The 24,909-nt window shown below is 37.1% G+C and overlaps 1 protein-coding gene across 9 annotated transcripts in view; it reads left to right on the top strand.

Annotated features, from left to right (window-relative positions):
* The first annotated feature begins 2,491 nt into the window (after positions 1-2,491).
* Positions 2,492-24,909, top strand: part of CCDC66 (coiled-coil domain containing 66) — a 53,524-nt gene continuing 31,106 nt past the window's right edge. For 2 of the 9 annotated variants that reach the window (XM_004018375.6, XM_060402355.1), the window contains exons 1-8: positions 2,492-2,582; positions 4,644-4,708; positions 5,382-5,407; positions 13,732-14,173; positions 15,795-15,960; positions 17,533-17,636; positions 19,086-19,207; positions 20,163-20,264. In XM_004018375.6, coding sequence (XP_004018424.3) covers positions 2,509-2,582; positions 4,644-4,708; positions 5,382-5,407; positions 13,732-14,173; positions 15,795-15,960; positions 17,533-17,636; positions 19,086-19,207; positions 20,163-20,264 — 1,101 coding nt within the window. In that variant the 5' untranslated portion in view covers positions 2,492-2,508. Of the gene's footprint in view, positions 2,583-4,643; positions 4,709-5,381; positions 5,408-13,731; positions 14,174-15,794; positions 15,961-17,532; positions 17,641-19,071; positions 19,208-20,162; positions 20,265-24,909 lie in introns of all 9 variants that reach the window. The other 7 variants (XM_060402359.1, XM_060402358.1, XM_060402354.1 and 4 more) reach the window with 5 other exon arrangements.

The following is a 24,909-nucleotide window of genomic DNA, read 5'->3' as shown; positions in this document are numbered from 1 at the left end:
AGTGTTAAAGGGTGCTACACTGGGAAACTGATCCTTCATTCCTGCCTCACAATACACTTGGGGATTGAAATAATCTTGCACCAATTTAAAGTGCAAGGGGTACACGGGCTTCTCATTGCTATGGCTTCTCATGTTGCAGAGCACAAACTCGAGAGCTCACTGGCTTCAGTAGCTCTGGCTTGTGGGGCTTAGGTGCTGCACATCTTGTGGGATCTTCCTGGATCATGGATTGAACGTGTGTCTCCTGTATTAGCAGGTGGATTCTTTAGTACAGAGCCACCAGGGAAACCCTACATAATAACATCTTAAAATGTTCTCTTTTTATTGAGATATAGTTGCTATATAATATTCTAGAACTTTCAAGTGTACTACATAGTGATTTTATATATCTGCATACATTATGAAATGATCAATGTGGTAAGTCTAGTAACAATCTGTTCCCATTAAAAGTTACTACCATATTATTGACCATACTCTTTATGCTGTTTATTATAGCCATGTGACTTATTTATTTTATAACTAGAGGTTTTTATTTCTTAATTCCCTTCACCTATATAGAATATATTTCTAGAACAAATGGGGAAAATTAGATAGGAATTGGAACATTCCATACTATCATAAAATTGATAATTTTCTTAGGTGTAATAATAGTGCTGTGGCTATATCTTATTCTTAGTAATACATGCTTTCATGTTTATGGGCAAAGTGTTAATGTCTGTTACTTACTTGCAAATAGTGATGCAAAAAAAGGTGAGTATGTACATGCAGGCACCTATAAACTGGTAAGGACGTGGGTGTATGTGTGTCTGTCTATGCGCAGAGAGAAAAAGCAAATGTAGCAAAATATTAACAACTGTAACATCTAGGTAGAGGGTCTTCATTGAACTATTCTTATTTTTGTTTAAACATTTTCATAATAATGAAAGTTAGAAACAAAATTTTAGAAGTCATACTATGTTAGCTCCCAGAAATACTTCTGCTAACATGTTGGTTTAAATCCTTTTAGCTTTTTTCCCCCCCATGCACAGATGACTTTTACTTAAAAACAACAGAGGATCAAATATACATGGGTATCTGTTCATTTAATCAAATAAATTATCAAATGTTTCTAAGTTTATTTTCCACAGACCCAATACATAAATGAATATTCAAGGATGTCTTTCAGTTTTTATGAATGTACCATAAGAATTCAGTGTGCTACATTTATTATAACTATGTTTGTAAAAATCATTTAAGAAAAGATAGATGAAAAATTCATAAACTTTTAGTAACTTCATTATGTCTAGGGGCATCTTCATCATGAAATAGCATTGCCAAATTTAATAAAGTTTTTGTTGCTATTAAAAATTTATGCTGTTCATTCACTTAAATATTTACTTTCTATACTGTTCAGTTCTAAGTGCTGTGAGTATAGAGTAGTCAAAACCCAACTGTGCTCCTCGGAGGCTCTCCCTGACACAGGATGTAAAGCGTGTAACGTACCCTGATTCAAAGGGCAGGGACTGGGGAGTCCAGAGACTGGGCTCCTAATTTACCCACTAGAGAATTCCTCCAGCTCCATGGAGGAAGTGACATTTAAACTGAGATTTGAAGGATGAAGAGGAGACTCCTGTAACACTAGACTGGAAAGAGGGCTCTCCGGTTACAATGCTTGATAAGTGACCTTAGGCAAGTTCCTGGACCTCTCCGTGCTTCAGGGATAAAGTGGTAAAGCTTAAATAAGACACAAAAGGCCTTTATCCAGGTATGGTACTATTTAGCACTTGCAGTTGTTGCTGCTGTTTAAGAAGTGCGACAGTGTACTGGGCTTCAGGCCGTGGCCACAGCTAGAAATAAGATATATCATATACCTGCCCTAGGAGTCTCTCTCCAGTTGTTTAGTGGCTAAATCATGTCTGACTCTTTTGCGACCCCATGGACTGTAGCCCACCACGCTCTCCTTGTCCATGGGATTTCTCAGGCCAGAATACTGGAGTGGGTTGCCATTTCCTTCTCCAGAGGATCTTCCCCATCCAGTACCCGCTCCCTAACTTATTTTACACTAAAATAAGCCTCTCTCCCAAATGTACGATATAGCAAGTGTTAATTTCCAAACAGTGTTAATGCTTTTTGTTTCTCCCTACTTTTGCCACCTCCTCCTGAGCTGACGCACTTCTCTGAGTGCTGTGAACGCTGCTGCTGCTGCTGCTGCTGCGTCGCTTCAGTCTTGTCCGACTCTGTGTGACCCCATGGGATTCTCCAGGCGAGAATACTGGAGTGGGTTGCCATTTCCTTCTGCAATGCATGAAAGTGAAAAGCGAAAGTGAAGTCGCTCAGTCTGTGAACTCTAGGGGCTGCAGCTTCCAGTTAAGAACTCCCACCATTCCAGAACCAGGACCACAAACCCCAAGTGGAGCGAAAGGGTAGCCTCGCCCCCAAGCGCAGGCGCCAGTATACTCAATCCTGATTGGCCCGCTCTCCTAGCTCGCCGGCATCACTGTATCCAATCGGTGTAGTGCTTGTTGAGCGATGGCAGCAACCGGCGTACACAAGGGGCTTGAGCATCCTGTGGAGAGCGCGGGAGGTCAGGCCATGAACTTGGGGTAAGCTGGGGAGAGAAAGGTGGTAGTCTATGGAAGGGCGAGGCTTAATTGGCCCTTGGAGTCCTTCGCGAGCAACCTTCCAGTCCTGTGTCGTCCCAAGCTGCAGTGCCGGCTCTCTGAAGTGGAGAGAGGCAAGGGGCTGGGTCGGCCTTTTACTTTTCAAATTAATAACTCGCGTGAGAACTGTCCTTCTCTCCTTTTCGCTTCCTCCTGTATCTCAGGAGGGAGAAGGAGGAGAGGCGTGAGAGGAGGTAAAAGGTGAGGGCAGGTGGAGAGTTAAAGCTTAGCAGCTTCCCGGGGAGAAATCCTGGCCCAGGTTCTGGTGCTTTGCGTCCCTGTCGTGGGGTTTTTTTGCAATGTTGGAGCGCCCAGAGAAGCTTAGCACCTGCAGTGCAAAGAGCCTAGGCTCCTCGAGGAGCGGGGGATCATTTGTGTTTGACATCTTATAGGCCCTCATTAGATAATGGTGGTGGTTGCTCTTAGTCACTCAGTCGGGTTCGAATCTTTGCGACTGCATGGACTGTGGCCTGCCGAGTTCCTCTGTCCATGAGATTCTCCAGGCAAGAATACTGGAGTGGGTTGCCATTTCCTTCTTCAGGAGACAGTGGTTGAGTAATAAAAAGGACCGTTGCATGGCGACCCCATGGACTATAGCCTTCCAGGCTCCTCTGTCATGGGATTCTCCAGTCGAGAATCCTGGAGTGGGTTGCCATACCCTTCTCCAGGGGGCTTTCCTGACCCAGGGATTGAACCCTGGTCTCCAGTATTGCAGGCAGTTTCTTTATCGTCTGAGCCACCGGGGAAGCCAAATAAAAAGGACCGTTGCATGGTTTTCATGATTGGGAAGTTTGATATTTTAAGAAGATGAAAGTCACCGAACTTACACACATGCACCTCATTTAGCAAATAGAATCTAGGGATAGCAAATAAATAAGACAGCCCCTGAAGGCGTTACAATGCAATAGTACTGAATAAAGATACTTTACAATTTCATTCAAAGTCTTTTGTTTAAATTTCACCAGTGTAAACATGAACTGTTTATAACTGTGCAACCGGGAAACCCTTAAAACCCATTCTTTCCAGTGTTCTTTCTTAATCATAAGTTGAGGTCGTTTGATTTCTCCCACCTTTAGCATCACAGCAAATTTCGTATTCCCTTTTTTTTGGTCTGCTGGGTTTAATTTTTTTTTTTTTCACTGTGGACGTCATTTTTGTCCCTGTTGATCCTTATTGACCTTCTTCTTCCCTTCCTCTCTCCTGCCCCCCTCACCTTACTAAAATAGTATAATAACTGTGTGTACTGCTGCTTTTGGTTTTAGCGAAATTTTTATTAGGACTTTAACAAACATGCAATTTTTGTTGACAGTAACTACTGTTACTTTGTCCTCTTGCATATGACAGGCACAGATAAAGTACAGAGGGGAAAATATAGGTGTATTACTGTGATACTTTAAAAAGTGTCACTAAGTCTGAATGTGTATTAGTTGAAATATTCAAAATAAAACTCCATGCTCAAGCAGTTTATAACCCTACAGGCACTCTTACAGGTTCACTTCCAAATACTGCTCTACTAAGGCCATAGAATGTATTAGTCATGAGATCTTTATGAAACTAATAAATAGTAACTAGAGGTTTTGCTCCTTTAACATAGGTGAAGAATTTCCCAACAGCATTATTTTTTTTTCCAGTCTAGAGTTAGAAGAATTAAATGATGTTAGAATAACCAGATTAATTTATTCCTTTATGACTGAGCAGCTGAACTGAACAAAAAGAAGTTTCAGGTTGAATACGATAAATTCTTTGTAGGAAAGTTTCAAGAATTTTTTCTATGTAGTTTTAAATTTTATCTTGAATTGGAAAATGTTTTAAATTAAAAGGATGATTTCAACTATACCTCAATTTAAAAAAAAATGAACACTTTCTTTAATGGTTTAATATTTACAAGGTTCCTGTATTAATTCAAAAGAACAAATTTACTTTCAAGGTTTAAATGAACATTTCTGGCTATTTAAAACGTTGCTATTTCTTAAAAATGACAGACAACTTTCTTTTATTTTGCAGAGATGGTTTAAAGCTTGAAACGGAATTATTGAATGGAAAAACCAAGCTTATATTGTCTCCATATGGTATGCTATGTTACTAGAAATCTAAAATATAAACTTTTAGATTCCTACATAAAATGTATTATTTTGTAACAGGTTTTTTGCTTGTAGTGAAATATTTAAATAATACTTTGAAAAAAACTGGTTTCCCTAACTTTCTCAAATTTATTTTTAGCCAAGTAGAGTCAGATCACATCATTGCTTACCACTGTCAGTATTTATTCATATAATTTAATGTTCCAGTATATTTCATATGTAACATCTCTTTGTTATATTTGTATATAGCAAAATGCTTATTGTCTAATGAGTAATCTAGGTGAAATTTATGTATTTACATTCTGTGCATGTAAACAATGTAGTATTTGAGAAAATTCAATTTATAATAAGACCATAGTTTTAAAGTCATTTTTAGTATTAGTTTTAAAACTCAGAGTATGCTTTGGTATTCTTCTCATTCAGATTATTTTCTTTTTCTCTAAACTGTTTATAGTTTTACCTTGGAAAGTGAACAGAAATGAAATAGAACTATTTGAACCACACTGTAAAAGTTAAAACATTTAATATCTAAAGTTAATGCTTTTGGGGGTTAATATTTTTAGTTAATATCTTCTTAAAACAATGCTAATTAAAATTTTCTTTTGTGACTGCCTTAGTATGTTTTTGGTTGATAGTTTAGTAATTTTTTTTTCTTTTGTAGACCATAAATCAAAAATTTCTGGAAAGGTAAGCCAAATGACTTTGACCTGACTTGTTTTCAAATGTAAAATGCAATTCACTTTACAGTGGTTTGAAAATAATTCCTGTCAAACTATCAAAAAGGATTTGGAGTGATGATGAAAAGTTGCTGTTTGCTTGCTTTCAAGCTGGTCCTTTCACAGAAATGGAATCGTAATTTTTTGGTTCAAAAGGGTTTCTAGAATTTCTTTCTCCAGATCAGTTCTGTCCAGTAACACTTTCTGCAGTGATGGAAATGTTATAAAATCAGTGCTGTCCAATATGACAGCCAGCCACTAGCCATGTGTAGCTGTTAAGGACTTAAAATGTGATCAGTGTGATTAAGGAAGTTAATTGTTAATTCACTTATTTTATTTTTAATTTCAATTTAGTAACTACTGTACTGGACAGTGTAACTCCTGAGATCTTTAAAAACAGACTTTAAAACAAACTTCTTTTTTCATACTCAGCTTCCATTTTCCCACACCATATGGATGTATTTGGTTGACAATATCTTAAATGCATTTAGCTTCTTAGTCTTAGAGGTTACACTTAAGCTAAATGATAATTTTCCTTTTCAGTTATTTTTCCTTATCAGGAACCCAAAGTGCCATTTTCTGCAGAATACATTACCACTTCAAAATTTTGATACCACTTCTTGTTTCCCATTTCTTTTCCCATTAAGCAGCAGAAATTTCTATTTTCCTCCATAAGTTTCTGTAGCCCCCTTTATTTTGCAGCACCTTTTTTTTTTTTTTTTTTTTTTTGGTTTGAATCTTTTTCTGTTGCTTCTTGCAGCTGCTTTATTTTATCATTTTGCAGCATCTTGAAGTCTGTTTTTCCATATCTTGAGTAGAGTCCAGTTTGGGTGATGTGGCACTTATCAATTCTGAACCCGTGATGGCTTTGGTTTCCAGGTTTAATCAAGGTGGAGAAGATGCTTGAGTTCCCAGCTTATCAGTTACTTGGTAAATGGGTGATAATGGTCTAAGTAATTCCACAAGCTACCTATAAAAATTGTTACATACACACACAGTATATGCATACCTTGTGTGTTCCCTTAATTGCAAAATATTTTTCTGCCCTAAAATATTGCAACAATTGTTTTTATTTGAGTCACAGTAACAAATACAGTACTCCTTTTCAAGCTCCTAGATTTAAAAACAGAAAACTACCTGTAATAGTTGATTTGTGTCTTCTTCCCCTGGCCTCTATTTTCTTGCACATATTCCGTCTTCAATTATGTCCTTAATGGATTTGTTATTGTCAGCACATTTGTGAAGACATTTCATTATCTTTTTAACCAACCTGGGACATCTGGAGATCCCCTTTTATGCCTGTAATAAAGTTACTGATCTTGGACTTTTGGTAAAATCCTTTGAAAATTCTTTTAGGGGTCTAGATATTTATTTATTGAATTAAAGCAGGTTCTTTTATTCCTCTTGCTTTGGGGACACCAAAATATTGATGCATGGTAACTCTGAGGTGGTGGGTATGTTGATTAGCTTGTTTGTGGTATTTATTTCACAATGTATACTTATATCAAATTGTACACCTATTAAACCTCAGTAAAGCTGGAAGAAAGTACTGATGCAACCTAAGTTTCCTAAATCTCAATTCTACAGCTATATATTGATTTCTCTTTTCTGTAAGTTGTTCATAAATTCACTCATCATAGTGCTTTTCTTTTCTTCTACTAGGGTAAGCTCCTAAGTGACCATACTGCCTACAGTTCTTTTTTTTCATCTTCTTCACCAGTTGAATTACTGTCGTGTTCATAGTGTACTCTTTAAACACTGTGAGCTCTAGCTCATCATCAAGTCTAACATACTGTGGTCTGAGTACTTTAAGTTTTTCAAAATCTCTCCTGCATTTTTCTTTAATCTGTGGGAGTGAATATGAAATAAATATGGTTGCCAGTCTAATTTCTTTAGCTTTTATAGGAAGAGAAATGAGAGAAATATTAATGATTCAGTGTCGTGGGTAATTTATAAATTCTAAAGTCATAAAATGGAGAAGGCAGTGGCACCCCACTCCAGTACTCTTGCCTGGAAAATCCCATGGACAGAGGAGCCTGGTAGGCTGCAGTCCATGGGGTTGCTGAGGGTCGGACACAACTGAGTGACTTCACTTTGACTTTTCACTTTCATGCATTGGAGAAGGAAATGGCAACCCACTCCAGTGTTCTTGCCTGTAGAATCCTAGGGACAGGGGAGCCTGGTGGGCTGCCGTCTATGGGGTCGCATAGAGTTGGACATGACTGAAGCGACTTAGCAGCAGTAGCAGCAAAGTCATAAAAATATCTCACAATTAGTTGAAATATAAAACATTAAAAAATGTTTGCAGATATTTCTACGTGTGAGAATCAGAATAATGCCACACTAAAAGCTGCATATAGTATTAGTGCTAGGTAGCATGTTTTATATTTTAAAATATTAATTTTCTCTGAATCTTTCTGACCTTGGGATCCTGGTTCCATATAAATTCTGAAGTCAACCAGCGTTAAATGCATTGGACCCTGTCTTTATATCTTTTTTAATATTATGAAAAATATTGGTACAATTAAAACATTAAAAAAATTTAATTTAGGTAAAGAGAAACATGCTATATAGAAATGTTTATAACATTAATACCCTACTTGATCAATTAAAATTCATCTGATCCACTAAACACTTGGAAAATGATATGGGCTAGGTTGCTTTTTCCTATTAAGTAACTTGAACATAATTGAATATTTATTTCATAGTTAATGGTTTTTTGCTGCTTCCACTCATTACTCTTAGGCATTAAGCTACAAACATATTCAGGATTGAGCTGAGTGTATATTGCTATCATGCCAGACATTGCTACCCCCCTTTTTCATTAAATACTTTTAGGTGATTTTTTCTGTATTTATTTCTGGTATAAGTAGACTGTGGCAAAATAGTTCTAGTTAAATTGGGGCTGCAATTAATAGGTTTCTGTTTAGAAGAATTTACTGCAACTGTGAAACTCCACTATGTGTGTGTAGCTACATTCTTGACTGTATTTGTTCTGTGACTCTGAGAGAAAAAAAGAAGTAAAACCTAGTCCATGTTTCTTAAAAGCAGGACTGTCAGTTCAGTAAATAACTATATATTACAAGTAAAATGTGTACCATACTAGGGTTATAAAAAGAAGAAAATTTTTCAAGGAGCAGTCCTTTGTCGTTTGAGGAGACAGGGAATATTTCATAAAAGAGCTGACTCTTTGGTTAAAACTTAAAAGATGAGGGAAATATTCTAGTGAAAGTAGTAAAGAAGTATATTCTAAATTCAAAGAAAATAGCAGGCAAAATACCAAAGTACAAACCATAATTTGTATTTGGGGATAGTGTGCATATCAGCAGGGAATGTACAACATAAAACTTAGGGTGGTTACAATTGTGAGGGGTTTAAATGTATATTCAAAGGATTTGAACTTACTTGTTTTGAAAAGTAGACTAGATAGGATTTGTGTTGTAAGAAAGGCCTTTGGGCAGTTCTGTGAAGGACAGATTATCATAACAGGAACACTACTTATTTTAGTCCAGGAAGAGTTTTATGGGACTCTGAAGTGTGATGGTTATCAGAATGTAAAGAAGGGGACAAAAGTAAGAAATTTTTAAGATACATTAATGGCATACACTATACTTCTTAACAGTTTGAGTCAGAAACTGACTAGAGAACTGAAATGCTCAACTATTCATGATCCCAAAAAACTCAGTATGAGTCAAAGAAGAGTGGGTAGTAGTAATAGCTGTGGTAGCTGGAGACTGGGGTATAGGGCTCAGCTTTGTAAGCTATGTGCAGTCTGCTGATAATTTGCTTAACATAGTGATTTTCAAAAATTAGAATGAATTGTGAGTGTCTAAAAATTGGAACTTTAAGGTAGAATACGACATTTTTGGTTCTCTTGAAATACTGGATGATCTAGTAAGTAGACTCAAATTCCTATTTGTCAGTGTAAGCTGCTTCTGACTGGTGGCTGCCTGCTTTAGACGGATAAGCTGCTCTTCAATTCATCCTAGTTGCCACCCAGCCTAATTTGCAGTAGGTATTTCAATTTGTCACCTTTCATTGAAAGAACTAGTTATATAAATATAGCCATAGTGATAGGAGGGTAAAGGAGCATGTTAGATTGTGCTGTTAGTATTATCAAAAGTCTAAAAGCCTGGGATGAAAGGGTATACGTGGGATGGAGGATAATAAAGAGATTTTGCTGCTGATGATATGGTACATTTTGAAAAGTAGGGTAAAATGAGGTTGATTAATTGGTCAAAGTGTGGTTATGTATTATATAATTTCTTTTTTTTAGTATAAATGTATTTATTTTAATTGGAGGCTAATCACAATTTGTATTTGTTTTCCCATACATTGACATGAATCCACCACAGGTGTACACGTGTTCCCCATCCTGAAACCCCCTCCCATCTCCCTCCCCATCCCATCCCTCTGGGTCATCCCAGTGCACCAGCCCCAGGTATCGTGTATCATGCATTGAACTTGGACTGGCGATTCGTTTCACATATGATAATATACGTGTTTCAACGCCATTCTCCCAAATCATCCCACCCTCGCCCTCTCCCACAGAGTCCAAAAGACTGTTCTATACATCTGTGTCTCTTTTGCTATCTTGCATACAGGGTTATCGTTACCATCTTTCTAAATTCCATATATATGCATTACTATACTGTATTGGTGTTTTTCTTTCTGGCTTACATCACTCTGTATAATCGGCTCCAGTTTTATCCACGTCATTAGAACTGATTCAAATGTATTCCTTTTAATGGATAAGTAATACTCCATTGTGTATATGCGTAGCTTTCTTATCCATTCGTCTGCTGCTGGACATCTAGGTTGCTTCCATGTCCTGGCTATTATAAACAGTGCTGTGATGAATATTGGGGTACACATGTCTCTTTCAATTCTGGTTTCCTCAGTGTGTATGCCCAGCAGTGGGATTGCTGGGTCATAAGGCAGTTCTATTTCCAGTTTTTTAAGGAATCTCCACACTGTTCTCCATAGTGGCTGCACTAGTTTGCATTTCCACCAACAGTGTAAGAAGGTTCCCTTTTTTCCACACCCTCTCCAGAATTTATTGCTTGTAGACTTCTGGATCACAGCCATTCTGACTGGTGTGAGATGGTACCTCATTGTGTTTTTTTGTGTGTATGTGTGTGTGTGTGTGTGTGTGTGTCTTTTATTTTTACTTTATTTTACTTTACAATACTGTATTGGTTTTGCCATACATTGACATGAATCCCCATGGGTGTACATGTGTTCCCAAACATGAACCCCCTCCCACCTTCCTCCCCATAACATCTCTCTGGGTCATCCCCGTGCACAAGCCCCAAGCATGCTGTATCCTGCGTCGGACATAGACTGGCGATTCGATTCTTACATGATAGTATACATGTTACAATGCCATTCTCCCAAATCATCCCACCCTCTCCCTCTCCCTCTGAGTCCAAAAGTCCGTTATACACATCTGTGTCTTTTTTGCTGTTTTGCATACAGGGTCATCATTGCTATCTTTCTAAATTCCATATATATGTGTTAGTATACTGTATTGGTGTTTTTCTTTCTGGCTTACTTCACTCTGTATAATCGGCTCCAGTTTCATCCATCTCATCAGAACTGATTCAAATGTATTCTTCTTAACGGCTGAGTAATACTCCATTGTGTATATGTACCACAGCTTTCTTATCCATTCATCTGCTGATGGACATCTAGGTTGTTTCCATGTCCTGGCTATTATAAACAGTGCTGTGATGAACATTGGGGTACACGTGTCTCACGTGTTCAGTTCTGGTTTCCTCGGTGTATATGCCCAGCAGTGGGATTGCTGGGTCATAAGGTAGTTCTATTTGCAATTTTTTAAGGAATCTCCACACTGTTCTCCAAAGGGGCTGTACTAGTTTGCATTCCCACCGACAGTGTAGGAGGGTTCCCTTTTCTCCACACCCTCTCCAGCATTTATTGCTTGCAGATTTTTGGATCGCAGACATTCTGACTGGTGTGAAGTGGTACCTCATTGTGGTCTTGATTTGCATTTCTCTGATAATGAGTGATGTTGAGCATCTTTTCATGTGTTTGTTAGCCATCTGTATGTCTTCTTTGGAGAAATGTCTATTTAGTTCTTTGGCCCATGTTTTGATTGGGTCATTTAATTTTCTGGAATTGAGCTGCATAAGTTGCTTGTATATTTTTGAGATTAGTTGTTTGTCAGTTGCTTCATTTGCTATTATTTTCTCCCATTCAGAAGGCTGTCTTTTCACCTTGCTTATATTTTCCTTTGTTGTGCAGAAGCTTTTAATTTTAATTAGGTCCCATTTGTTTATTTTTGCTTTTATTTCCAGTATTCTGGGAGGTGGATCATAGAGGATCCTGCTGTGATTTATGTCGGAGTGTTTTGCCTATATTCTCCTCTAGGAGTTTTATAGTTCCTGGTCTTACATTTAGATCTTTAATCCATTTTGAGTTTATTTTTGTGTGCGGTGTTAAAAAGTGATCTAGTTTCATTCTTTTACAAGTGGTTGACCAGTTTTCCCAGCACCACTTGTTAAAAAGATTGTCTTTTCTCCTATAATTTTTGAAAGTAAGGAGATTTGAGATATGATAAGTCAGATGAAAGCCATGTGGTATCTACCCCACTCCTTGACAGCGGAAATCTTGTCTTATTCATTTTATACCTTCAGCGTTTTTTCCATAGTGTTGATCACCTAAAGAGCTACAGTTAATATTGATTGAATGACTGTTGAATTACTTTATGTTAGATGCGTCTGCAGAAATGTACAGTGGGTTAAAAAAGAGATAGATTTGAGAAAAGCAAGCTGTAATAGTTTGGTAATGAAACCATGAAAGAGGGGAGAAAAAGACATTTGGAAGGAAGAAATGACCAATATTTGCTGGTAAACTAAGGAACACTTTGAAGGGAAATAAGGAATCAAAGTTGACTCCATGGTTACTGATCTGAAAGATTGGAACAGCAGTGCTACAAAAATTAGATATTTTGGAAAGGGATGCTGAGTTGGGGATGAGAGATAAAGAATTTTGGTGTTTAAATGATGTAATCGAAGATAGTCACTCAACAAAATTTCCTTAAACCTACTCTGTTCCACTCACTGTTCAGATACTGGGGACACAGCAGTGGACAAAGCAAACAAAAATCTTTGCACTGTGGAGTTTAAATTAGAAAAAGGTGGAATGGGCAGAAAATAATCAAAATAAATATAGAATATTACAATACCAAAAGTGCTATATAGCAAAATAAAGGAGAGAAAGGGAAGGGGGCACAGTTCAGTTTCTTAGTCGTGTCCGGCTCTTGGTGACCCCATGGACTGCTGCACACCAGGCTTCCCTGTCCATCACAAACTCCTGGAGTTTACTCAAACTCCTGGCCATTGAGTCGGTGATACCATCCAACCATCTCATCCTCTCTCATCTTCTTCTCCTCCTGCCTTTAATCTTTCCTAGTAACAGGCTCTTTTCCACTGAGTCAGTTCTTCACATCAGGTGACCAGAGAATTGAAGCTTTCTGCCGTGAGGGTGGTGTTGGGCACAGTCGCTTGGGAAAATGGGGAGGAGGGAGGTGGGAGTGAGTTCAGAGCAGGAAGCCTGCAATTTTTAATAGAGTGTTCAGAGAAGACTTCCATGAGCCAGTCATGTTGGAGCCCTGATTTGAAGGTGGTTAGTGAATGAACCATGTAAAATTTGAAGGAATAATGTCCAATGTAGAGGGATTGACGAGTGCTAAGGTCTATGACTGGAGATTCTTGTTGAAATTGTGATTTGAAAGGTTACAGTTATGGGTAGTTACAAGGTCAGGATAAGATACCACTGTGGGAATAAGTAACTGAGGTAGCATGGAAGATAAGCGTATAGGAGCAGAGTCCAGGGAGGTGAGAGTATTCAAACAATGTAAAAGCACCAGTAGTTAAGATAGGAGTTAGGTTAGAGAGAGGGATGGTGACGCACCAGCTAAGATTTTCAAGGAATAAGGGCTGGTAACCTAAAGGTCTGTAAAGACAAAGGTATTGTGGATGTTACAATGCTGACATGAGATTCAAAGCTGAAGTGGAATGGACTGTAACAACCAAAATTAAAATTGTTTTGTAATCTTCATTATCCTGAAATAAAAGAATAATTTCCAGTTGTTAAAGATTTCAAGTCACGATTTTCAAAGGTTAAGTATAAGTTTCTACGGGTGTATTACCTGACTAGCAAAGTGGAGGCAAAAAAGTTTTGAAGCCTGGCTTATCATTGATTATATAGAGATAATTGTTCATTTTTCATATGCTATTATAAACAATAAATTTCTGTTGTTTTTAACAGATGGGAAGTAAGACCAAGATTGCAAAATATCCCTTAAGAACTAAAACTGGATACATTCTAAAATCACAAAATACTTGTGTCAGGAGTGAAAAATTTTTGCAAAAGAAAAGAATTGGTTCAGAAACTTCACTGCTAAAAGGTGAAAAGAATAGTATGACTTTTTCACCCACTAAGGATTTATGCAAACAGTCTGTAAACAAAGACAGTCTTCATACCGAGAAAGAAATTTCATTTGCACCCCCTAATATACAGAAGGCTAGAAACACCATGAATGCATTTGTAGTAGCTAAACAGAAGCCCTGCAGAAAGCACATCACAGGTGAAAATAGAAAGAGCAGTTTGGTGTGTCTAACAGAAGACCAACTACAACGAATTTTGATGACTGTAAACCAAGGAAGTAAATCTATTACCCTGACTGAGAATGAAAAGGAGGAGGAAACAAGTAAGATTTTTCTAAAATTTTAGTATTTTATCAATATGTAAAATTGAGTTTACATTTAGGATTTGAGTTTCATTGTATTTTACATAACTGCCTGTTAAATTTTAGTTTAACGCATGAACTTTTAAAATAAATATTTGTTTAGAAGACATTCTCTCATATGCAGAATTACTCTTAGAGTTAAAATATGCCATGTTTTATTTAACATTAATGCTAAGAATATTATTCTCATGTACCATAGCCTTAAGAAATCCAGCTTGTGCATCTAGATGTTAGTACAGAATGAAAGCTGCTGTGCTAATTTTAGAATGTTAGGAGGCTTTACTTAGATGAAAAATAAATATGTAAAATGTTCAAAAAAATTACTATAGTATTTCTAGTGAAAAATGAGAATTTTGCTATAGAGATTGGACACGAGTTGCTAAAAAGGATTATTTTCCTGGCCCTGGCTTTTGTTCTTCCTGACCTTCAGTCCTTGCTAAGAATTGACAGCACTGTCTTTTTAACCAATGTAAAACACTCACTTTGAAGTAGTAGGGTATTATATGCCTTCTGTTTTACTAATTAGGGCGTTGCATTATATTTTTAAAAGCCTTCTAGTTTCAGCTTTAAGGATTTGTGACTATGAGTAGAAATATTACTAAAATTTTGTTAGGCAACAGTGACATAAATAAAAATAAAATTAACAGTCACCAGAAAGAGGGCCCACAACTGGTTTGGGGACCAGGTAGCTCCTTGACACTCCCATAGGGCTCAAACTGGAGTAATTTACCTCCTCTTGGGGTAGATTATTCTTTGTAAAGTGAGAGTGCTAGCTTTTATCTTTAAAAGTTTCTAAAAGTTTATTATTTTAAAAATATTTTTGTGTAATTATTTGGCTGCACCGTCTTAGTTGTGACACATGGGGTCTTTAGTCTGTTTTCAGTTGTGGAGTGCAGGATCTCTAGTTCGGCAGTGGGATTTAGTTCCCTGAGGAGGGATTGTACCTGGGTCCCCTGCTTTGGGAGCTCAGAGTCTTAGCCTCGGGACCACCAGGGAAATCCTTTTTTTTATATATATATAAATTAATTTTTATTGGAGTATAGTTGCTTTTAAGGTTTCCCAGGTGGCTCAGTGGTAAAGAATTTTTTGAGCCAAGCATATGTGCCCTATATAAAATATTTGGAATAGATATATACAATAGTCCATGGAAAAGTTCTGCAGTGATTGATTTCCCAGCTAAATGAGAAAAATAAGGACAAGGTAATGAGTTTTTTTTCTAAATCTATTTGCATTTGTTCTCCTTTAAGTTGTGATTTGTGTTATTTATATTATTTGTAAAAGTTTTGTTGGCAAGAATAAATGGAGGTTTTTTCCCTCGTTGTTGTTGCTTGTTCTCTTAGTTGAAATAAAAGTTTGTATGGCTATGGCCATACCTCTGGGCCATTTAACCTCTGAGACTCAGTTTCCTTTTTTAACAAAAAGGGAATTGTAATACCCACTGCAAGAATTTCTGTAAGAAGTAATTAATTAGATAATGTGTAAAGCAGTATTTAAAAAAAATTGTATAGCAATATATCAAGATAAGGTATTATAATAGATGCAATTTTAGTATTAATTTTAAAACATGCATTTTGCCTTGTAGGTCAGTATAGTCTAAATTTAAACAATATTCCTGATCAGCCAAAGGATGAGAACATCATGGGACTTCTCCAAAAAACTGAGACTGTTTCATCTATTCAGGATGAAAGCAAATCTGTTTTAAATAAAAATCAGGTGACATCTAATCAGTGTGAGCAGAAAATTTCCACGTATGTAACTCATATCTGTTACTGTGGGGTCATCTTGGGAATATGATTTTACTTTTCTTTGATTTGTGTGTGAAATATTTATTCTGAAGACTAGAGCTATTTAATGTTTTATTACTTAATATTTATGGAGTAAGTTTACAAACAAAGCTAGTGGAGGTGATGGAATTCCAGTTGAGCTATTTCAAATCCTGAAAGATGATGCTGTGAAAGTGCTGCACTCAATATGCCTGCAAATGTGGAAAACTCAGCAGTGGCCACAGGACTGGAAAAGGTCCGTTTTCATTCCAATCCCAAAGAAAGGCAATGCCAAAGAATGCTCAAACTACTGCACAGTTGCGCTCATCTCACATGCTAGTAAAGTCATGCTCAAAATTCTCCAAGCCAGGCTTCGGCAGTACGTGAACCGTGAACTTCCAGATGTTCAAGCTGGTTTTAGAAAAGGCAGAGGAACCAGAGATCAAATTGCCAACATCTGCTGGATCATGGAAAAAGCAAGAGAGTTCCAGAAAAATATCTATTTCTGCTTTATTGACTATGCCAAAGCCTTAGACTGTGTGGATCACAATGAACTGTGGAAAATTCTGAAAGAGATGGGAATATCAGAGAACCTGACCTGCCTCTTCAGAAACCTATATGCAGGTCAGGAAGCAACAGTTAGAACTGGACATGGAACAACAGACTGATTCCAAATAGGAAAAGGAGTATGTCACGGCTATATATATTGTCACCCTGCTTATTTAACTTATATGCAGAGTACATCATGAGAAACGCTGGACTGGAAGAAGCACAAGCTGGAATCAAGATTGCTGGGAGAAATATCAGTAACCTCAGATATGCAGATGACACCACCCTTATGGCAGAAAGTGAAGAGGAACTAAAAAGCCTCTTGAAAGTGTAATAGAGTGAAAAAGTTGGCTTAAAGCTCAACATTCAGAAAACTAAGATCATGGCATCTGGTCCCATCACTTCATGGGAAATAGATGGGGAAACAGTGGACACAGTGGCTGACTTTGGGGGGAGGGGATAGTATATTAAAAAGCAGAGATACTACCGTGCCAACAAAGGTCCGTCTAGTCAAGGCTATGGTTTTCCAGTAGTCATGTATGGATGCGAGAATTGGACTGTGAAGAAAGCTGAGCACTGAAGAACTGATGCTTTTGATCTGTGGTGTTGGAGAAGACTCTTGAGAGTCCCTTGGACTGCAAGGAGATCCAGCCAGCCCATCCTACAGGAGATCAGTCCAGGGTGTTCATTGGAAGGACTGATGCTGAAGCTAAAACTCCAGTATTTTGGCCCCCTCATGGGAAGAGTTGACTCATTGGAAAAGACTCTGATGCTGGGAGGGATTGGGGGCAGGAGGAGAAGGGGACGACAGAGGATGAGATGGCTGGATGGCATCACCGAGTCGATGGACATGAGTTTGAGTGAACTCCAGGAGTTGGTGATGAACAGGGAGGCCTGGCGTGCTGCGATTTATGGGGTCGCAAGGAGTCGGACACGACTGAGCGACTGAACTGAAGTTTATAGAAATGTATAATAAGGTTTCTGTCATTTTTTTATATTTTGTCTTAGAGAGAATGTATGGAAACCAGCTGACATATTCAGTACTCTGGGAGAAAGAGAACGTGATAGAAGTTTGTTAGAAGCAAAAAAAGCCCAGTGGAGGAAAGAGCTTGGTAGGTAATTATTGTACCTTTTATTATATTAATAGTTTTGTTATCTAAGAAATATACATTGAGGATGAAATATATCTTTCAGTATATTATCCAAAATCTTATTTTATATCATTCACCATCTAGAGTAGTTCTCTGCAAATGGCATAATAAACTTTATGATTTCACATTCCTTTCTGTTAGGCCTTTCTTTTTAGTGCTCTGGTGTTCATCCAAAGCCACGGATAAACATTAATATCAGTGTCATTCTGGAGCTCAAACAAACAAACGTTTCTAACATTTCTCATTTCCTGAGAATCCATTTTCATATTTTTCCATTACAGAAATTTGTATAGGTTAAAATGGTTCTATTTAAAAATGTTTCATTTCAAAAATTAAAACTTTCTGACCAACAATCATCAGTAGGATATCAATCAGTATATCCCCTGTAAAAACAAGCTTATTTCTCTTTTGCAGTCTGTGGATATCATAATAAAATAATTTATAATTTGTGTTAAGTTGGATTTTAAGGTAACTAAGACAATAACTAAGAAACTCCTGTTACTTCTTGGGCTAGACTTAGGGTCCAGGTACGAGAGCTTGAAAAATATTGAAGTAATAGTGGTACTTCTTAGAAATAGTTGTACTACTAAAAGCATGAAGATGGAATTCATTGTCCACTGAACTGGAGTTTCTAGTTAGTCATAGTCCTGCCAGGACAGGTGATCTAGAAAAAGAGATAAGCAGAAGAAACTGGGAGTGAATTGCTGTTGGAAGTCAAAGTAATGGAAGAGTGAAGAAATTAAATAAATGTATAGTAACGGTATCAGAATGTTTGGAGATCAGATGCGTGTTTTTATCATAATTCAGCTTTAAATGTTTTGATACAAATTTGGACACATGATTTTATGTATTTTACTTTTCAGCAGTTATGAATAATAATGCCTGACAAATTTTTTAAATACTTTGTATGAGGCCCTGTACTGAGAATAAGCACTATTATTAATCTCATTTTGCAAAGTGAAAAAGGGGTTTAGAGGAGTAAACATCAGTTTTCCCACAGTCACACAGCAGGAAAGTGGTTGACCTTCAGTTTGAACCCAGGTTTTTCTGACTTCAGTGTTCTAGCCTTTAAGTCTGTTAGTAATAATTGAATGAATTGAATTACCAAAGAATAGAAGCTCACGTAATTAGCATAATATAAAATATGTTATTCTGAAAAATTGCTCCTTATTTATAATCGTAGTAAAATAAACATTTTACATTCATTTATGCCATACTTAAATTTGTTTCTGATTAAATATTTTATTTCATATCTCTTAGAATTCTCTCTGTCTTGTGAGTTAACTTCCTCAAAAACAATTTTGAGTAGATCTTCTTAAACATTTGCACTCTTTAAGAAGGTCATGATTTGTTTACGTGATTTTTTTTTACAGTTTTTACATATTTTTTTAAAAAGGACATTATTTACAGATGAACAGGTTGCTTTAAAGAAGAAAGAAAAAGAAGCTTCTGAAAAATGGAATAATCCATGGAAAAAATCTGAAAGTGATAAAATAGAATGGGAAAAACTTCAAATTCTGGATCATTCTAAGGTAAGAGCATCAGAATCAGGCATTTATGGAATGTAAGATACCTTAACTGCAGTTTTTTAATGCTAAGCCTTGTTTATATCATAAAGCTTAATTTTGAAGCTTACTCATTTTTTAAAAATCCCACTCTGCGTTTGATGTTTTAAAATGTTATTTTGAATTAAAGTATGACCTCAACTACTCTGTATCCTATAAATAATCTTACTATATACTATAATATAAACCTACTATATTGTAGGTGAATATAGAGGTTCCTGGCACCTCCTTGAGGCTCCTCTAAGAGGTCTTCATGATGTTTTCAGTTCAGCTCAGTCATGTCTGACTCTTTGCGATCCCATGGACTGCAGCACGCCAGACTTCTCCTGTCCCATCACCAGCTCCTGGAGCTTACTCAGATTCATGTCTATCGAGTCAGTGAAGCCATCCAACCATCTCATCCTCTGTCATCCCCTTCTCCCTCCTCAATCTTTCCCAACATCAGGGTCTTTTCCAGTGAGTCAGTTCTTCGCATTAGGGGGCCAAAGTATTGGAGTTCCAGCTTCAGCATCAGTCCTTCCAATGAGTATTCAGGACTGATTTCCTTTAGAATGGACTGGTTGGATCTCCTTGCAGTCCACGGGACTTTCAGGAGTCTTCTCCAACGTCACAGTTCAAAAGCATCAATTCTTCGGCGCTCAGCTTTCGTTATAGTCCAACTCTCACATCCATACATGACTACTAGAAAAATCATAGCTTTGACTAGACGGACCTTTGTTGGCATGATGTTTTACATGATCACAAAATTCTACCACTGACCATGTGGTAACCATTACAAGGTTATCAAGTCAAACATAAGTGATTGCTGATCAAACAGAAGTATATACTGTGTGTCCCTCAGGAAGTGCTTCAGGAACTTCAAATACCGTATGTGTTTAATATTAGACAAAAAAAGTACCCTTGTTTTTCTATTTATTTTTAGACTTCTGCCTGCTCTTCTAGCATTCTGTCACAGTCTCCCAGTCAGGTAATGGCGATCCATGCTGATGGGCCCTCACTGCCTCGAGCTAGTCAGATTTCACAGGTAAGTTCTAAGTGTCATTATTGTAAATACATAAACCCTTTCACATCGATTGCTGTATAATGTATTTTCTTGGAAAAAGTGAATCTCAGTACTGTTTTTTAAAAAATTATCTGTAATTAATGAGTACAGTATGCTCCTTAAATTTTTTTAAAAAGTTATCAACTATTTCTTTTTTTTCCTTCCTAGTGAACAATTTACATTTAGCAAATGCATTCTGAAAATACGGTAGTAAACTAAAGATATCATTCTGGTGATAGAAATTTTCAATACTGGTAGATTTCTTACAGAATACATCTGTTTAGGTTGTTTGCATGGCAGCTTTTTTCTGCTTCATGTGGGACTGACTTCCCTACATCAAATAATTTTATAGGCTACTCAAATTATTAACATGAATTACATTTTTCTGTGTTCCCCAAAGCACTTTGACTGGCTGTTAAAAGGCAATCCACTGGTCTTGCTGGCAGTAATTTCGGAAAATTCTGTAGTTTCGGATGACAATTATATAAGTTTTTAAACTTTAGAACTTGATGCATGCAGATACTATTAAAAACTACAAATAAAACTATTCATGAAGTTGTTGAGAATTAGTTGCAAGCTTGTTTACTTTTCAACATTAGGATTGAAAAGAACTTTAATGCTAAAAATATTAAGTACTTCTATTACTGAAATGTTGGTTGAAGTGTCAGTGTGTTGCTTATTTTGCATGGCTTTTTAGGTCATTTATTATCCAGGAGTAATCCCTACTATATTAATGTAGATAAAGAATTAACCATTTGAGGTGATTTTGCTTTTTTTTTTTTTTTAATGATAACGTTTGTCTTTTCTTTTGTAATCTAGAAAACCAGTAAAGTTATTTATACTGTGGAGTCAGAAGTAGGGGTTGGGAGTGGGAGAAAGACTAGAAAGGAAAACATAAACTAAATCTAGGACTGAACAACCAAAGATTAGGGTATGATTATGTTTGCATATTTTTACTATTTAAATATAGTTTTTAATGTATTTTAGTATACATGTGGTTAAGATAATGGAGAGGTACTACTGAGGGGACATGAACTAACTGGGTAACAAAAAAAAAATCCCCCTTTAAATACTTGAAAGATATTGGTTTCATAAATCGCAGCCATAGCCACAAGCATTTCTTTTATTTGAATGAATATTAGGTTAACATCTTCATGTAACTGAGGAGAAATTCAGTTGCAGGCAGAATCATCAAGGCCAGTTTTGTTAAAACAGGAGGTGATGCATGTAAAGTGGGTAGGACAGTGACTAATGTAACAAGTGTTGAATGAAAGTTTGCTGTAGTTACAATTTTCAAACCACAGGACCATTCTGAGCCCTGAGGCTGTTAGAAGTCAGTCCTCCCACCGTCTTCCTTTCTCCTCCTCTTGATTCTCAATCTTATTCCTCCTTCCCCAGTTGAGTGGTCCTGCATTCTCTTTCCTGTATTGTTCAACTTAAACATTCTTTTACGCTCTGCAACTTAAAATTTCTTATTGTGTTTCTAAGAAATATTTCACTTATAGCCTCAGCCTTTTTGACAATACCTCACTTTCTGGTGACAATACCTCACTTTCTGGTGACAATACCTCACCGGAAACCTTGGCTTTCTCTAATGACTATACCCTTCCCTGGAAAGCCTTTTATTAAGAAGAGTATATTCTTTCATACTCTGTAACATGGGATAGAAAGTGTGGTTATCATTCTGCTAGCTTCCTATTGCTACCACCAGACCATAGTTCTGCAGTTGGACAACAAAATATTCTTCTAATTTTTACCCTTTTTTTGGTGGCAAAATATACATAACATAAAATTAATCATTTTGGGACTTCCCTAGCAGTCCAGCAGTTAATAAGACTCAGCATTTTCACTGCTGTGGGCCTTGGTTCTGTCTCTGGTTGGGGAACTAAGATCCTACAAGACATGTGATATGGCCAAAAAAATACAGTATTAATCATTTCTAAGTATATACTATGCCAAAGCCTTTGACTGTGTGGATCACAATAAACTGTGGAAAATTCTGAAAGAGATGGGAATACCAGACCACCTGACCTGCCTCTTGAGAAACCTGTATGCAGGTCAGGAAGCAACAGTTAGAACTGGACATGGAACAACAGACTGGTTCCAAATAGGAAAAGGAGTATGTCAAGGCTATATATTGTCACCCTGGTTATTTAACTTATATGCAGAACACATCATGAGAAACGCTTGGCTGGAGGAAGCACAATCTGAAATCAAGATTGCCGGGAGAAATATCAGTAACCTCTGATATACAGATAACACCACCCTTATGGCAAAAAGTGAGGAAGAACTAAAGAGCCTCTTGATGAAAGTGAGAGAGGAGAGTGAAAAAGTTGGCTTAAAGCTCAACATTCAGAAAACTAAGATTATGGCATCTGGTCCCATCACTTCATGGGAAATAGATGGGGAAACAGTGGACACAGTGGCTGACTTTATTTTGGGGGGCTCCAAAATCACTGCAGATGGTGATTGCAGCCATGAAATTAAAAGACGTTTATTCCTTGGAAGGAAAGTTATGACCAACCTAGACAGCAGAGACATTACCTTGTCAGCAGAGGGCTGTCTAGTCAAGGCTGTGGTTTTTCCAGTGTTTATGTATGGATGTGAGAGTTGAACTATAAGGAAGGCTGAGCGCTGAAGAATTGATGCTTTTGAATGGTGTTGTTGGAGAAGACTCTTGAGGGTCCCTTGGACTGCAAGGAGATCAGTCGTGGGTGTTCATTGGAAGAACTGATGTTGAAGCTGAAACTCCAACACTTTGACCACTTGATCAGAAGAGCTGACTCATTTGAAAAGACCCTGATGCTGGGAAAGATTTAGGGTAGGAGGAGAAGGGGGTGATAGAGGATGAGATGGTTGGATGGCATCACTGACTCAATGGACATGGGTTTGGGTGAACTCCGGGAGTTGGTGATGGACAGGGAGGCCTGGTGTGCTGCGTTTCATGGGGTCGCAAAGAGTTGGACACAACTGAGGGACTGAACTGAACTGAAGTATACACTCAAGTGGCATTAAGTGCATTCACGTTGTCTTGCAACCATTGCCACCATCCATCTCCAGAATGTTCTCATCATTCCAAACTGAAACAGTACCCATTAAACAGTAACTCCCCATTTCTCTCTCCCCTTAGCCCCTGGCAGCTAACATTCTACTTCCTGTTTCTATGAATTTGACTATTCTCAGTATAATTAAGTGGAGTCACATGGTATTTGTCCTTTTGTGTCTGACATATTCCACTTAATGTTTTCAGGGTTCATCCACGTTATAACGTATCAGAATTTAATTCCTTTTTTCAGGTTGAAATACCATTACATGTATAATGCTGCATTTTGTTTATCCATTTATCCAAATGTTGATGCACATTTGAATTGTTATCACCTTGTGGCTATTGGACATAATGCTGTTATGAGCCTTAATGTACAAATAATCTTTCCACATCTGTATTTTCAATTCTTTTGGATCTGTATCTGTAATTAGAGTTGCTGGATTATATGGTAATTTTGTTTTATCTTTTTTTTTTTAAGTTTTCAAAAATTTTTTCTTCCTTTTTTTTTTTTTTTTGCCTGCTCTCGGTCTTTGTTGCTGTGCGAGCTTTCTCTAGTTGTGGTGTGGTATGCAGGTTGCTCATTGTGGTGGCTTCTCGTTGCAGAGCATGGACTCTAGGGTGCATGTGCGCTTCAGGAGTTGCAACGTGGGGGCTCAGTAGTTGTGGTGTGTGGGCTTATTTGCTCTGCAGCATGTGGGTTCTTCCTGGATCAGGGACTGAACCCATGTGCCTGTATTGGCAGATGAATTCTCAACCACTGCACCATCAGGAAGGTCCCTTTGTGTTATCTTTTTATGTTAAATTTTTACCAATTTTAATTTGAAACTTTTAATTGTTACACTGTTTGCACATTGCTTCACTATTGTCCATTCCTGTCAACAGTGCGCAAGGGTTCTGATTTCTCTACATCTTCACTAGCACTTGTTTTTTCTATTCTTTTCAGTAATAGCCATCCTAATGAATCTAATTGCAGTTCTGATTTACATTTCACTAATGACTCATGATGTTGAACATTTTTTCATGTGCCTGTTGGCCATTTGTGTATCTTCTTTGGAGAGATGTCTATAAGTCTTTTGTCCATTTTTTAATTAGACTTTCTTTTCTGTTGTTTTGTTGTAGAACTTTACATATTCTGGCTATTAACTCCTTATCAGATATATAGTTTACAGATATTTTCTTCTATTTCACAAGTTGCCTTCTCACTTACTTCATAGTGTCCTTTGATATATAAAAGTTTTAAATTTTGATGAAGACCATTTTATCTATTTTTTTGTTCTTGCCTGAGCTATTGGTGTCATATCCAAGAAATCATTGCCAAATCTAACATTGTGGAGTTTTTTTCCTGTAAGTTTTCTTCTATAGTAGTTTTATAGTTTTAGTCTTTGATCTATTTTGAGTTAATTTTTCCATATGGTGTAAGGTAAGCATCCAGCTTCATTCTTTTGCACGTGAATATCCAGTTTTCCCAGCACCAGGTTGTTCTTTCCCCATTGAATCATCTTGGCACCCTTGTCAAAATTCATTAAACTGAATATGAAAGGTTTTTTTTCTGGGCTCTCCTATTCAACTGTTCTGTATGTC

This window comes from Ovis aries, chromosome 19, assembly GCF_016772045.2.
Source record: "Ovis aries strain OAR_USU_Benz2616 breed Rambouillet chromosome 19, ARS-UI_Ramb_v3.0, whole genome shotgun sequence".
NCBI lineage: Eukaryota > Metazoa > Chordata > Mammalia > Artiodactyla > Bovidae > Ovis > Ovis aries.
Note: the sequence above shows the minus strand (reverse complement) of the source record. Positions and strands in the feature narration are given on the sequence as shown.